This window comes from Lithobates pipiens, unplaced genomic scaffold (assembly GCF_037356315.1).
Source record: "Lithobates pipiens isolate NorthernLeopardFrog02 unplaced genomic scaffold, aLitPip1_a1.2 Scaffold_19, whole genome shotgun sequence".
In the NCBI taxonomy this organism is placed as follows: Eukaryota; Metazoa; Chordata; class Amphibia; order Anura; family Ranidae; genus Lithobates; species Lithobates pipiens.
The window spans coordinates 578,079,714-578,096,672 of record NW_027507764.1 but is presented as its reverse complement, the minus strand read 5'-3'; the positions used below and the strand labels follow the sequence as shown (position 1 = coordinate 578,096,672).

Sequence of the window (16,959 nt, the reverse complement as noted above, 5' to 3'; positions counted from 1 at the left end):
CACCATCCACAGCTCTGTCTACAGCCAATCTGTGTTTTACATCTGGTATCTCACACGTTGCACGAAAGACATTACTGGTGTTATCACCAAACACATCTACACCTCTTCATCATGACATGACCGGTTGGGACATTTCTTGCTTTACAGTCCACCACATCACTACACAACCTTCCCACAGGTGTCTCTGCGACACCAGACACTTTGGTTTTGTTTTTCTGCCTGACAAAATGTGGAGTTGCACCTTAGCTAATGGGAAAAACCTCCATGCACACAATTATAATGCAATGTTTTACATGTTTCCTCGCTATACAAACGTTCTCCTTGTCCAACGCCAAGAAGCCTATAACGAGTGAGGTACGTACCAGCTGAGAAGGCGTGAATATTAAGTGCCATGTCCTGCTCTTCGTTGTCTGCCACATCCAGCAGGTAAGCACGGATTGGCCCTTCGGTGGCATCGGCACAAAAATCTAACACCACAACACCCAGCACTGTGAGAACGATGCCGATAGGCTGTTTATCAGGAACATCCCCAATGGCCAAACCTGCAGGAGACAAGAGTACAAGGTGATCACAGTTTTGTAGGCATCAATGAACCCAATGCACCCATGCACACAGTCCATGATAGTAAACCTGTGCTTTGGCTATACAGAGCAACCAAAAGGTTCAGTTAGTACCCCATTCCAAGCAGAAAATACCTTTTCTTCACTCCTCCACTGCACCGCCCACCAGGAGTGAAATCACCACCCTGCACTTCAATGTGAGAACATGAGATTCACTTACCTTTCTCTGAGAGGATGGTGATGGTAATCAGGGCTTTGCCTAGTGTGGTCACATAGGGGTGGGGAGAGGGTCCACCTAGATTGACTAAGAGACTACATGGGGCTTACTTCATTAGGTAAAGAGTAGAGGTGAGCTTAGGCATCCTCCAAACTGTTCTCTAAGCAAACTGCAAATTTGCACACTTTTGTTTACTCAAATGACCTACAGGCTGGGCCATTCCCACCCCACAGCTCACGTAAACAAAAAGGTGAGCTGTGGGGTGAAAATGATCTGGACCGCAACTCATTAGAGCAAAAAAAAAAAAAAAAGGAGCACTAGAGAGAAGTTCTACAGACACCCAAGCTCATCTCTAACAAAGAAAATCTCTAAAATCGACCAAGTTTATCTCTGCAGTCATTATTATATTTTACCCAAGGAACCACTAGAAGGGGCATTTACAAAACCATATATGTAAGAATGGTTAATGTATGGAATTATAAGAAGAATGTCAGACATGACATTCAAGTAAATGCTACTATGAGATTTCTAAATTTCTACCTACCTTTTTGAAAACTGGATTAAGGGGTATACTGGTTGTGGTAACATGATTAGGGCCAATGAGGCTCTAGTCAATATTTTAGCAGACATGCCAGTGGAATGTGGGCCTGCCAAAGGGATTCAATGTTAGCGAGCTGGCCAACCAAAGGGAAGAGGCAAGGTTGAGTGAGTGGACTGGCAATATTGGGTGAGTGAGCCTGGTATAGAAAGCAATATTAGTGAGTGGGCCTAGGGGAGATGAGAGGCAATATTGGGTGAGTGGGTCTAGTGGAGAGGACAGAATGCTGGGTGAGTGGACCTAGCGGAGGGAAGACACTATGTTAGGTGAGTGGACCTAGCTGAACAAGGAGGCAATGTTGGGTGAGTGGGTCTAGCAGAGAGGACAGAATTCTGGGTGAGTGGACCTAGCAGAGGGAAGACACTATGTTAGGTGAGTGGACCTAGCTGAACAACGAGAGACAATGTTGGGTGAGTGGGTCTAGCGGATAGGACAGAATTCTGGGTGAGTGGACCTAGCAGAGGGAAGACACTATGTTAGGTGTGTGGACCTAGTTGAACATGAAGGCAATGGTGGGTGAGTGGGTCTAGCGGAGAGGACAGAATGCTGGGTGAGTGGACCTAGAAGAGGGGGGAGACTATGTTAGGTGAGTTGACCTAGCTGAGCAAGGAGGCAATGCTGGGTGAGTGGGTTTACCGCAGGGGAGAGACATTGCTGGGCGAGTGGGCCTAGCAGAGGGAAGAGACAATGTTGGGTGAGCAAGCCTGGTGAGGGTAACAATGTTCATGAGTGGGCCTAGTGTAGGGGAGAGACAATGTTGAGCGATTGAGACTAGGGTAGGGGAGAGGCAATGTTGGATGAGCGGGTCTAGTGGAGGGGAGGGGCAGTGTTGGGTGAGCGAGCCTAGTAGAGGGGAGAGAATGCTGGGTTTGTGGACCTAGCAGAGGGGAGAGACCATGTTAGGTGAGTGGACCTAGCTGAGGAAGGAGGCAATGTTGGGTGAGAGGGTCTACCGGAGGGGAGAGACATTGCTGGGCAAGTGGGTTTAGCAGAGGGAAGATACAATGTTGGTTGAGCAAGTCTGGAGAAGAATGTTCAGAAGTGAACCTAGCTGAGGGCAGAGACAATGTTGGGTGAGCGAGCCTGGTGAAGAATGTTCGGGAGTGTGCCTAGCTGAGGGAAGAGACAATGTTGGATGAGCGAACCTGGTGAAGAATGTTCGGAAGGGTGCCTAGCTGAGGGAAGAGACAATGTTGGGTGAGCGAACCTGGTGAAGAATGTTCGGAAGGGTGCCTAGCTGAGGGGAGAGACAATGTTGGGTAAGTGGGCCTAGCATAGGGGAGAGGCAATGTTGGATGAGTGGGTCTAGTGGAGAGGAGGGGCAATGTTGGGTGAATGGGCCCAGAGGAGGGGAGAGAATGTTGGGTAAGTGGACCTAGTGGAGGGGATAGAAAGTTGGGTAGGTGAACCTGGCAGTGGGGAGAGACAATGCTGGATGAGTAGACCTAGCGGGGGGGGGGAGACAATTTTGGGTGAGTGAGCCTGGTGTAAGGAGCAATATTAGCGAGTGGGTCGAGAGAATGGAAGAGGTAATGTTGGGTGAGTGTGCCTAGCAGAGGAGAGAACCAATATTATTGGGAGAGTGTACCTAGTGTGGGGGGGGGGGGGCTGGCGTGAATGGTGACTATGTTGAGTGGGCCTAGTGGAGGGGAGAGAATGTTGCTTAAGTGGGCTAGTGGAGGGGAGAGAATGTTGCGTAAGTGGGCTAGTGGAGGGGAGAGAATGTTGGGTAAGTGGGCTAGTGGAGGGGAGAGAATGTTGGGTAAGTGGGCTAGTGGAGGGGAGAGAATGTTGGGTAAGTGGGCTAGTGGAGGGGAGAGAATGTTGGGTAAGTGGGCTAGTGGAGGAGAGAGAATGTTGGGTAAGTGGGCTAGTGGAGGGGAGAGAATGTTGGGTAAGTGGGCTAGTGGAGGGGAGAGAATGTTGGGTAAGTGGGCTAGTGGAGGGGAGAGAATGTTGCGTAAGTGGGCTAGTGGAGGGGAGAGAATGTTGCGTAAGTGGGCTAGTGGAGGGGAGAGAATGTTGGGTTAGTGGGCTAGTGGAGGGGAGAGAATGTTGGGTTAGTGGGCTAGTGGAGGGGAGAGAATGTTGGGTAAGTGGGCTAGTGGAGGGGAGAGAATGTTGGGTTAGTGGGCTAGTGGAGGGGAAAGAATGTTGGGTTAGTGGGCCTAGTCAAGGGGAGAGACAATGTTGGGTGAGTGAGTCTGGTGGATCTGGTGCCCCCACCCCATCGTGTGAACGCATAAGCAAATTCCACCTGCATATGAAAACAGTGCTTACACCACACATGTGAAGTATCTTTGCAAACGTTACAACAAGAGCAACAACTCTAGTGCTAGACCTCCTCTGTAACTCTAAACTGGTAACCTGTAAATTGTCGCCTACGGAGATGTTTAACTACCGTAGTTTGGCGCCATTCCATGAGCGTGTGCAATTTTAAAGTACGACATGTTAGGTATTTATTTACCCGCCATAATATCATTCTTTTATACTGTATCGAAAAATGGGCTACATATTGTGTTTTTTTTGCATTACAATTCATTAGTGTATTTACAAAAAAAAAATGCATTCGAAAAATCGCTGCACAAATACCCTGTGTCATAAAAAAAAATTGCAACAACTACCATTTTATTCTCTAGGGTCTCTGTGAAAAAATATCTATATAATATTTCGGGGGTTCTAAGTAATTTTATAGCAAACCAATACAGATTTTTACATGTAGGGGAGAAATGCCAGAATTGTCATGGGTTGCGAACTGGTTAAAGGACAATAAAAAAAAACGTATTTTCAAAAAACGACTTGGTTCCATGCAGTACATTCATGTGTGGATTGATGTAAACGCTCAGGTACTACAACCAGTGTCTTAGCGTGTGTCTCCATACGGTGTGTACAGAGTGTCACTAGTAGCAGGAAGAGATGTCGATCTGTCACACCGTGTCGGTTATTTGTTGGAAAAAAAAAAAAAAAAAAAAGATTTCTTCCCACACCAGGCTGGATTCAGGTCTTATTGAAGAACAGAGAATGTGAAAGGAGATAATATTTGAAATAATACTGGAAACAGGAAGTATTGTGAGATATGCATTAAAAGGAAAAATGGCTCACAACAGGAAATGTCTCCCTGTGAACGAGCTCCTAGAGAGTTCTCATGCCAAGCGCTGGCAAAACTTCCTGTGCTCAGCAAGACACGGAGCACACCGTGCAAGCCAGCCCGGGCCACCCGCCATCCAGGTACTGCAGGACATGATGGGACTTGTAGTTCCCCGGCAGGGGAAAAAAATTCCAATAGATTATACAGTGCCTTGAAAAAGTATTCATACCCCTCGAAATTGTCCACATTTTGTCATGTTACAACCAAAAACGTAAATGTATTTTATTGGGATTTTATAGATAGACCGACACAAAGTGGCACAAAATTGTGAAGTGGAAGAAAAATGGTAAATGGTTTTCATTTTTTTTTTTTAATAAACAAATATGTGAAAAGTGTGGGAGGCTTTTGTATTCAGATCCGCTGAGTCGATACTCCGGGGGCTCTGGATCAACTGCGGGGATGATATTTTTTATTTTATTTAATTATTTTTTTATATTTTTTTTATGGTTGAACTAGGTGGACTTGTGTCTTTTTTCAACCTAACTATGTAATACTTTGTAGAACCTCCTTTCGCTGCAATTACAGCCGCAAGTCTTTTTGGGGGTGTCTCTACCAGCTTTGTAGAGAGGGACATTTTTGTCCATTCTTCTTTACCATTCTTCTTTGCAAAACAGCTCAAGCTCTGTCAGATTGGACGGAACAACAGAACATCTGTGAACAGCAATTTTCATGTCTTGCCACAGATTCTCAATTGGATTTAGGTCTGGACTGTGACCGGGTCATTCTAACACATGAATATGCTTTGATCTAAACCGTTCCATTGTAGCTCTGGCTGGATGTTTCGGGTCGTTGTCCTGCTGGAAGGTGAACCTCCTCCCCGGTCTCAAGTCTTTTACAGACTCTAACAGGTTTTCTTCTAAAATTTCCCTGTATTTGGCTCCATCCATCTTCCCAGCAACTCTGACCAGCTCCCCTGTCCCTGCTGAACAAAAGCATCCCCACCACACGATGCTGCCACCACCATGTTTCACAGTGGGGATGGTGTGTTCAGGGTGATGTGCAGTGTGTTCGTTTTCCGCCACACATAGCGTTTGGCTTTTGGGTCAAAAAGTTAAATTTTGGTCTTATCTGACCAGATCACCTTCTTCCACATGTTTGCTGCCCCCTCCCCCACATGGCTTCTCACAAACTGCAAACAGGACTTCTTATGACTTTCTTTCACCAATGTCTTTCTTCTTGTCACTCCTCTATAAAGGTCAGATTTGTGGAGAGACGACTAATAGTTGTCCTGTGGACAGATTCTCCCCCCTGAGCTGTGGATCTCTGCAGCTCCTTCAGAGTTACCATGGACCTCTTGGCTGCTTCTCTGATGAATGCTCTCCTTGCCCGGCCGGTCAGTTTAGGTGGACGGCCATGTCTTGGTAGGTTTGTAGCTGTGCCATACTCTTTCCATTTTCGGATGATGGACTGATCAGTGCTCCATGAGATGTTCAAAGCTTGGGACTTTTTTTTTCTTTTATAACCTAAGTATGCTTTAAACCTCTCCACAACTTTATCCCTGACCTGTCTGGTGTGTTTCTTGGCCTTCATGGTGCTGTTTGTTCACTAAGGTTCCCTAACAAAACTCTGAGGACTTCACAGAACAGCTGTCTTTATATTGAGATTAAATTACGATCAGTGCATTTTTATAGCATTGATCACTGTATAAATGTCATTGGTCCTAAAAAGTGTGATTTGTCCGCCGCAATATTACAGTCCCGCTAAAAATCGCTGATCACCGCAAAAAAAAAAAATCGCTGATCACCACTATTACTAGTAAAAAAAAAAAGAATAATAAAAATGACATAAATCTATCCCCTATTTTTTAGATTCTATAACTTAAACGCAAAACAATCGATATAAGCTTATTGCGATTTTTTTTACCAAAAATATGTACAATACATATTGGCCTAAACTGATGAAGACATTTTTTTTTTTTATATTTTTTTTTGGGGGGATATTTATTATAGCAAAAAAATATTTATTTTTTTCAAAAATGGCTGTCTTTTTTTGTTTATAGCACAAAAAATAAAAACCGCAGAGGTGATCAAATGCCACCAAAAGAAAGCTCTATTTGTGGGAAAAAAAGGACGCCAATTTTGTTTGGGTGTAACATCGCACAACCGCGCAACTGCCAGCTAAAGCGACGCAGTGCCGAATCGCAAAAAAAAAATGGCCTGGTCAATAAAGGGGAAAATCTTCCGGTCCTTAAGTGGTTAAATGATTAAGATTGTCGACAGACTTGTGTTAAGATGCCACAGGAAGTCTCAAAAATGTTAAGCTGACCACATATATTACAATCCGATTCTGCAATCAATTTACAATCTCCTTTAAATGTATCTATACACAATGCTGTTCAGGCCTTATTACTATGAGTGTATAAAAGGAATAAAACATTTGCTTACCAATAACGGAGCCATTGAGGAAAAGTGCAACTCCCAGGAGAACCCCAACACACAGGGCGAGGATGAAAGGCCGCCGGCGGCCCCATTTAAGTGTGCAGCGGTCACTGGCCGAGCCAATGAGAGGAGTGAATATCAAACCGAGGATGGGGCTCAGAAACCAAGTCAGGCTGTAGTACTGTTCAGGAAGACCTGCGGGAAGAGAGACATTTACCGGTATTACAGACAGTCGGAGAGGATGTGGAGATAAAACAGAACCTAATAATGTTATTTCATATCAGATACGAGGGGGAGCAGAGGAGGAAGGTGACCAGACACACAGACAGCCGGAGGACACCAGGTTCCAAATTGCGTGCAATCATTCTGTACACCAATAACGAAACAATCGTATATTTCTGAGTGCATATATAAATATACCGTATATTAAACACGCACGCACGCACGCACGCACACACACACACACACACACACACGTATACGTATACTTGCACTTTCTTTTTTAAATAAATCTATATACACTGGAACTCCAGAACTAACTAGATTTAACAGAATAAAAGAAAGTACCTGTGCCACATCCTTTATATACAATTTACATCCATCATCTGTGGATTATTATAGACAATTACAATGCAGTTATTTTTTCAAAGATATTTTTATTGATTTTTTTTTTTCAAAAAGCCCCCTAGAGGTCTGTGAACAGACCAGTGGCGGAACTACCAGGCTCGCAAAGGTCGCACTTGCGACCGGGCCCAGGAGTTCCGCCATTGTCGGAAACCCCAGTGGGGTTGCTTGCCGCAGGACTCTGAGCTGAGAGCGTCTCTCTCATACAGCCCAGAGCCTGCACTGACAGTTTCCCCTCCCTCCTCCCGCATGGGAGAGGAAAGACCCGATCTCCTTCTTCTCCTCCTGCCCCTCTCCCCCTGTGTGTGCACTGCAGGATGTGTGAAGCTAAGCAGCGGAATTTGATCATTCAGCTGCTGGGTTTCACACTTCTCGCGGTGCACGCAGATGGAGAGAGGCGGGAGGAGAAGGAGCAGATAGGCTCTCTCCTCTCCCATCCGGGAGGAGGGAGGGGAAACTGTCAGTGCAGGCTCTGGGCTGTATGAGAGACATGCTCACAGCTCAGAGCCCTGCTGAGGGGGCACTGATAGGTGGCACTGATAGCGGCATTGATAAGCACTGATAGGTGGCACTCCCCCTGTGTGTGCACTGCAGGATGTGTGAAGCTAAGAAGCAGAATTTGATCATTCAGTTGCTGGGTTTCATACTTCTCGTGGTGCACGCAGATGGAGAGAGGCGGGAGGAGAAGGAGCAGATAGGCTCTCTCCTCTCCCATCCGGGAGGAGGGAGGGGAAACTGTCAGTGCAGGCTCTGGGCTGTATGAGAGACATGCTCACAGCTCAGAGCCCTGCTGAGGAGGCACAGATAGGTGGCACTGATAGCGGCATTGATGAGCACTGATAGGTGGCACTGATGTGTAAACAATGTACTGACAGTGTTGCTGGTTAACGGCTCTCCTTTACTCACATAAAGTGTGGAGAGAAAGGACTGCCGATTAACCAGCAAGACTGTTTACATGTGATCATCTGATCACAAGGTGAAGGACCGAAGGAAGGCTGTCCCCACTGGGAGAACACAATGGCGGGAAGGATTTCCCCATCAACACAGTAGTCACTCCATCTATGGACCACCCTGGTTTCTGACAGTTATTAATCTTTACTTGATGAAATGGTTAACTCTTCCTCTTTTGTCATTACCAGTTTCTGGTAATTAAAGTAGATGCTTTGTAACAATTGTTATATATGTGTCAGACTTAAAGAAGGCTAAGCCCGAAACTTCTATCCTATGACTACATATGTGAATCTGAAGTTCTGGATAATTTGCAGGTGATCCTTCAATACAAAAATCTAGGGTTCTGCAACACACACACACACACACACACATACATACGCGCAGACACACACACACACACACACACACACACACACGCGCAGACACATTTGCTTATCTGATACATAATTGAAGTTACTTCTTGTAGAGAAGCATACCTACATAGTTCTTAAAGGACCTTCAGTTACAGAGTTTATAGATACAACATTGTGTAAATTTGCCGTCCCCTCAAAATAACTCAACACACAGCCATTAATGTCTACACAGCTGGCAAAAAAAGTGAGTACACCCCTAAGTGAAAATTTCCAAATTGGTCCCAAAGTGTCAATATTTTGTGTGGCCACCATTATTTTACAGCACTGCCTTAACCCACTTGGGCATGGAGGTCACCAGAGCTTCAAAGGTTGCCACTGGAGTCCTTTTCCCCTCCTCCATGATGACATCACAGAGATGTTAGAGACCTGGCACTCCTCCACCTTCCGTTTGAGGATGCCCCACAGATGTTCAATAGGGTTTAGGTCTGGAGACATGCTTGGCCAGTCCATCACCTTTACCCTCAGCTTCTTTAGCAAGGCAGTGGTCATCTTGGAGGTGTGTTTGGGGTCGTTATCATGTTGGAATACTGCCCTGCGGCCCAGTCTCTGAAGGGAGGGGATCATGCTCAGCTTCAGTATGTCACAGTACATGTTGGCATTCATGGTTCCCTCAATGATCTGTAGCCCCCCAGTGCCGGCAGCACTCATGCAGCCCCAGACCATGACACCCCCACCACCATGCCTGACTGTAGGCAAGACACACTTGTCTTTGTCCTCCTCACCTGGTTGCCCCACCACACACGCTTGTCACCATCTGAACCAAATAAATTTATCTTGGTCTCATCAGACCACAGGACATGATTCCAGTAATCCATGTCCTTAGTCTGCTTTTCTTCAGTAAACTGTTTGCTGGCTTTCTTGTGTATCATCTTTAGAAGAAGCTTCCTTCTGGGACGACAGCCATGCAGACCAATTTGATGCAGTGTGCGGCCTATGGTCTGAGCACTGACAGGCTGACCCCCCACCCCTTCAACCTCTGTAGCAATGCTGGCAGCACTCATACGTCTATTTCCCAAAGACAACCTCTGGATATGACGCTGAGCGCGTGCACTCAACTTCTTAGGTTGACCATGTCAAAGCCTGTTCTGAGTGGAACCTGTCCTGTTAAACCGCTGTATGGTCTTGGCCACCATGCTGCAGCTCAGTTTCAGGGTCTTGGAAATCTTCTTATAGCCTAGGCCAGTGATGGCGAACCTTGGCACCCCAGATGTTTTGGAACTACATTTCCCATGATGCTCCACTACACCGCAGAGTGCATGAGCATCATGGGAAATGTAGTTCCAAAACATCTGGAGTGCCAAGGTTCGCCATCACTGGCCTAGGCCATCTCTATGTAGAGCAACAATTCTTTTTTTTCAGATCATCAAAGAGTTCTTTGCCATGAGGTGCCATGTTGATCTTACAGTGACCAGTATGAGAGAGTGAGAGCGATAACACCAAAATGTAACACACCTGCACACCTGAGACCTTATAACACTAATGAGTCACATGACACCGGGGAGGAAAAATGGCTAATTGGGCCCAATTTGGACATTTACACTTAGGGGTGTACTCACTTTTGTTGCCAGCGGTTAAGACATTAATGGCTGTGTGTTGAGTTATTTTGAGGGGACAGAAAATTTACACTGTTATACAAGCTGTACTGTCATTACTTTACATTGTAGTAAAGCGTAATTTCTTCTCACAAAAATGTGAGGGGTGTACTCACTTTTGTGACATACTGTATATATATATATATATATATATATATATATATATTTTTTTTTTTTTCCCCCCAATTCTATACCCTATTAAACCTAGGGGGTCTAAATCCTGGTTGTCAGAATAGATGTGACACGACGGACACGCGGCCGATGATAGTTGGTGTAAACAAGCGTGAGAGTGATCTCCTCGCAGGAAGCCATTCAGAGGATAAGCCGGCAGTGTATACTTCTCACAATACACTAAACCTGGCCTGAATGCACAAAGCCCAACATCCTACATTGGAATGAGGCTCCCGATTGTGTGCCGCTTCCAGGAAATTCGACATCAACAGGTCCGGGATCATCCGGATTTATTTGGTAGTTAAAGGATGCAGAGATAAATAAAATAATAAAGTCCTTTCATTGTATGAGTGTGAATGAACACGGGTAGAGATAGATGAATGGACTCGGAGAATGTACTGATCAGCTGGCCGGAGTCACTCCCTGAATCGCTCCCTGCGTTCCAGCGCTGCCTCAACTCACTGCTATGCAGAGTGTCATCACATTGTGCAAATCCCGATGACCTGGGCCGTAGGTATTCCAAGGTAATTCCAGTACACTAATCACTGCCAGGATGTGTTAACCCATTCACTACCAGTACCATGACACTAAACACTCCAACTATTTTTTTTTTTTTTAAGTGTTTGCAACCATTACCATTTGGTCTGTTAAGATTTACCATGAACCCTTTCGCTGCCAGAGCCGTTTTTGCATTTTGTGCACACATTTAAAGTGGTTGTAAACCCTTACAACACACTTTGACCTACAGGTAAGCCTAGATTAAGGCTTACCTGTAGGTCCAAGAAATATCTCCTAAACCTACACGGTTTAGGAGATATTTGCCGAAAGACAGGCACCGCTGTCTACGGCGCATGCGCTGTAGACAGCAGCGCGCAGTCACAGTGAGCGGGCCGCCGTCGACCGCGATATACCGCATGTGGTGGCTCCCGTGCGCATGCGCGGGAGTGACGTCATCGCGGCTTCGCCGAATGACAGCGGTGGAGCAGTGAGACCCACCGAGAAGATGGATGCGCCGGACTACAGGGGACAGCGGTGACTTCGCTGGCTCCTGTGCCAGGTAAGTGACACATAATGGACTACTATGCGATGCGATGCATAGTAGTCCATTATGCTTTACCTTTGCAGGGAATGAAAGAGGAAGTAAACTCATCAGGGTTTACTTCCTCTTTAAAAATCATTTTAGGCCTAAAGACTACATAAAACTCCTAAAACATTCTATATTTTCTGAAAACCGGCATTCTAGAAAGTAAAGTTTTGGTAGTTCCAATTTTATTTTTTTTATATTACACAATATTAGCACAATGGTTCATGAATTGCAAAATTTCAATAAAGTTAGTTTTAGGGCACAGAAAAGCAACATATTTTAATAAAATACAAAAGATAAGGTTGAGCTGAGTAAATAGACACCAAACACGTCAAGCCTTAAAATTGCATGCGCCTGTGAAGCAGCGACAAACTGCGGTACCCTATGTATTATTATTAGGGCTGTTATGGATTACAATTTTCGTGTTCGATTCATCGTTTTTTTTTTTAAACGATTAATCGACTTTTGATTAATTATAATGCACTTACAGATCCAACTACTTTTAGCTGATCTCCTTGCATTGCAACTCTGCATTAGTCAGTGGTAAATGTGGTATACACTATATACAATCACTAGTTTGTTTCCACAATCCATGACTTAACTTCACAGTTCACACAAATAAATTTTACATTTTTTTCCACAGTAGCGTGACCATCCCTCCACCTCTGGTTTAACTAATCACTCTCACCTTATGGCATGGACCCCTGTGCAAGCAGGTGGTCTTGCAAGCGGGTATCAAAAGGGTTAACACGGACCATAAACTTCACTCACGTCTCCTTAGATCTCAGCAAGGACGGCAGGTCATGGGTAGAACAAGATCCAAGTGCTCACCGCTTAAGTATAAGATTTCATTTTTGTGTTCAAAGAGGCACATGGGGAAGGGGGGAGGAGTCCAGTGACGTCGCTGTCCGTGACGTCACCGGATCTCCGACGGAACTCCCTGAAGTCCCGGAAGTCGGCGGAGAGGTGAGTACCGATCAAAAGAATTTTGATCGATCAAAAAAATTAATCGAGGAATTAATCTTTAATTTCCACAGCCCTAATTATTATTATTCAGGATTTATGTAGCGTCACAGTTTACGCTGCACTTTACAACATGGGGGCAAGGCAGTACAGTTACAATACAAACCAATAGAGGGCCCTCCCGCCCCACAGTCGCTGGAAAATTTAGCTACACCAAAAGTGTTCTTTGGTACCAAAAAGGTTGGGAACCGCTTCTGTAACAGGTGTCTAATTATTTTGGAGAGCAACCCCGATTCTCCACTTCTGGGGTACTCTGCTAGTGCAACTGGCTCTGTCTTACAAGCACCCCCCCCTAGCAAGCCGCTTGCTGGGGGGGTACTTGTGCAGGCTTGATACCACCCCCACCCACAGCTTCCTTGTCACTGGATTTGAATGACAGCAGCAGATGCCAATGGCTCCTGCTACTCTCACTGAGTTCTGTGAGGAGAGAGAGAGCATTGCATCTGCTCTTGGGCACAATGCTGGATTAAGATCAGGATCAGGTAAGTATTGGGGGGGGATTGCAGCTAAAAGGTTTTTTGTCTTAATGCAGAGAATGCATTAGGGTAAAAATCCTTGAGCCTTTAGAACCACTTTAATATTTGGTGACAACTCTAAAGCTGACCATAGATGAATTCTTCTTTTCCCATCAGCTGGCCGATCGAGAAATATTTTTCAACAAGCCCAAACGACTGATGTCAAGTAGGGGCGACCACACATGGATCGAAATTTGGCCGGACCCTGCTGAACCAGCCAAATGGCAACCTATGGTCAGCTTAAGATTTTGGATTTCCTGCTACTTTCTTCATCTGGAGATAATGGTCACCAGGACTAAAAGAGAAGGGTGGATTTCCCAAATGGGGGCACAAAGTTTGGAGTTTAAATGGTACCCTTTATTGGTTCACTTAATTTATTAAAGATGCAAACTTCCGGGATGTCTTGGATCCACTTCTGAAAAAAGTTCAGAAAACTTGCATATTTATACACAGAGTTCTATATTTCAAGAAATATGATTATTTAAAAGGATTATACACATAGTGAAGACTATGGTGAAAAGGTCAGGCTAGAAAGATAAAAAAAACTCCTAGTTTAGAAGTGTTATTGGGGTCAAAGATAAGAAGTCCAGGTACATTCTTCACCTTGTATGACTTGCAAAGGGAGTCAATTACCCTATAAACACTCAATTAACCATATAACTCTGATTTATATCTTTATAACCTTAAAGCAGTAGTAAACCGCTGCAGAATAAAAAAAATAAAAAATAAAAAAAAAACCTGCAAGACAATGGCATACTAGCACATTATGAAATACTTACCTTAGAACAAAGTCCTTCCAGAGGCACACACTCACCGCTGAGAGAACATCTTCCTCTGACCTTTCTTCTGGGTTCGCGGGTTCCGGCACTGTGAGTGGCCAGAGCCGCGATGACGTCACTCATAGGGGAGAGCCCTTGGTTTCCAGCAGTATCAGAGCACATGCGCCGGTAACGTCAGCGGCTGCATGCAGGGTGAATATCTCCTGAACGGTGCACATTTAGGAGATATTCATTTTACCTATAGGTAAGTCTTATTATAAGCTTACCTGTAGGTAAAAATCACAAAGTGGACTTTACTACTTCTTTAAGGCTCCCAAAGACGACTCAGACTTCAACTTCGGCTGCTCAGCCGACAGGACTGAATGAAATGGAAGAAAATCTATCGATTTCCCAATGCATGCTAATGGGGTGGTGGAATCTTAGTTATACTCAGGCAGCCACACCACCCCCAGCTGCTGAACAGTGCCATCAATGTTCGCCCAAATATTTGTGGTGCTTGAAGAAATTGGTCAAATTTCGAGCTGTTTATGGGTGCCTTATAGAAGCATAACCACAGATCTTTATTGAATCCACCATGGGACCAAGTGCATGTTTCCGAGATCCTGTTATGTATTAAAAGCCCAATTTTATTTGGCTGTTCTGGTTGTAGCTCCTCTCTAGACTGAAGCCCAATTTGTGGGTGTTCCAATTATGGAGGTACAGGCAGCACTATGGCCACTGTCCCTTCTATCTGTGAAAAGGGTTTTGTGTAGTGCCCCAGCCTCCCCTGCCAGTGCTGACTGATCATTGACAATACAAGCACTAGTAAAGGATAACTCATTGCAGGGCTGTATGATCTGCTGCCACAGCTTACATTTGTAAGCACCGGCAGATAGATCATACAGACCCGCCAGCACTGGCAATAGCAAAAATCAGTCAGGTCTGCGGGGCTGTATGATATATTTGTTGGTTTGTAGTAAACATACACTGCACTGGCAGCCCTGGAAGTTTTTATTTTCTAGCACTTGTGTTGTGAATAGAGCTGTGCTGAATGACAGCACTCATCTCCAGCATGCACCTATTGCCCAAGACAAGTACTGTCAATCTTGTAAGCAGTGTGGTTGGACAGCCGTGGATGGGAGGGGTAGGAGGTCAACCTGTCAACCACACTAGCTCAGGAACAACTGCACAGATCAGGGATAAATGTTCAATATACCTGGTCCCCTGGGGGGGGGTTTAAGAGTTTTTTTTATATGTGTGTGTACTTCTCTTTAACCCCTTACAATGGCCTTTACCCCAAAAAATGTAAATAAGTGCTGTATCTTTTTAAAAATATATGTTCCATTGCTCCTCCCTGTGTACAAAAAATGTAGGTTTTAGAAATATTATTTTAAAAACTGTATAAAAAGCAGAGGGAGCAATCAGAGCAAAAATATATATAAAAGAAATAATATAAACAACCCCCCCTCATGCAAGCTGAACACTAAAGAATTTTCAGAAAAATCCAAAATAGCAAATGTTATATCAGGTTATAAGTGCAGTGAAAACAAAATAGTCCAAAAAGTTGATAAATCAACAAGTCCCAGAATGTATTTTCAGTGCAGTAATGAGAGTAAGTCCAGAGAGTTGATGGACAACAGATCCCAGAAAACCTTCACCAGTGATGATATAATCCTCAATAGGTGACAGTCCCTCCACCTCCGGCCTTATTTTTTACTCTCACCTTAAAGCATGGACTAGTGAACAAACAGGTAGTCACGCAAGAAGATCCCAATAATCAATGGGTTGAAATGGATCGCATACTCCTTTCCAGACTCCTCAAAGCTCAATACGGACACCGGACCATAAATGATAAAAAAGAGAAGATCTAAGAGTTCTAAGATCTAAGTGCTCACTGTATGATAATAACATTTAATTACGTCCATGTGTGGACATAATTACATTTTATTATCATACAGTGAGTACTTAGATCTTCTTCTTTTTATCATTTATGGTCCGGTGTCCGTATTGAGCTTTGAGGAGTCTGGAAAGGAGTATGTGATCTGTTTCAACCTAATGATTATTGGGATCTTCTTGCATGACTACCTGTTTGTTCACTAGTCCATGCTTTAAGGGTGAGAGTAGAAAATAAGACCGGAGGTGGAGGGACTGTCATCTATTGTGGATTATATCATCAACGGTGAAGGTTTTCTGGGACCTGTTGTCCATCAACTCTCTGGACTAATGCCCCATACTCATACACACGATCAGAAATTCTGCCAGCAAAAGTCCGATGTGAGCTTTTGGTCAGAAATTCCGACCGTGTCCATCGGACTTTTGCTGTCAGAATTCCAGCCGGCAAAAGATTGAGAGCAGGTTCTCTATTTTTCGGGTCTGAAAATGTGTTTTTTTTGGACGCGTAAAAAAATCACGCATGCTCGGAAACAATTCGACGCATGCTCGGAAGCATGGAACTTAATTTTCTTGGCTCGCTGTAGTGTTGTACTTCACCGCGTTCTTGATGGTCAAAAGTTCAACTTTTGAGAACTTTTGTGTGACCGTGTGTATGCAAGCCAAGCTTGAGTGGAATTCCGTCAGAAAAACCATCCAAGTTTTTTCTGACAGAATTTCTGATCGTGTGTACGGGGCATTACAAAATACATTCTGGGACTTGTTGGTTTATCAACTTTTTTGACTGTTTTGTTTGCGCTAAACTTATACCCTGATATAAAAACTGTATAAAACTTGAAGAAGCAATGTGATTTTATTTATTTTTTTAATTCTTTCCTGTATAGTCACTATTAGTATATGTAGTCGCTGACTTTTAATTTTTATTTTTTTTAACAAGAGTGAAGTTACTCTTTATGTTAGCCAATAACTCATTAATCATTCTCAACTTGGAGTTATCAATCAATTAATTAATTAATTAATCGATCGATCAATGGCTG

General features: G+C 44.3%; 1 protein-coding gene across 1 annotated transcript in view; it reads right to left on the bottom strand.

The window, feature by feature from the left end:
- Positions 1-11,313, bottom strand: part of SLC45A4 (solute carrier family 45 member 4) — a 54,113-nt gene extending 42,800 nt beyond the window's left edge. Inside the window, exons 1-3 of the mRNA XM_077493858.1 lie at positions 11,289-11,313; positions 6,908-7,096; positions 363-542 (exon numbers count right to left, since the gene is read on the bottom strand). Coding sequence (XP_077349984.1) covers positions 363-542; positions 6,908-7,096; positions 11,289-11,313 — 394 coding nt within the window. The remainder of the gene's footprint in view (positions 1-362; positions 543-6,907; positions 7,097-11,288) is intronic.
- Positions 11,314-16,959: the final 5,646 nt, after the last annotated feature.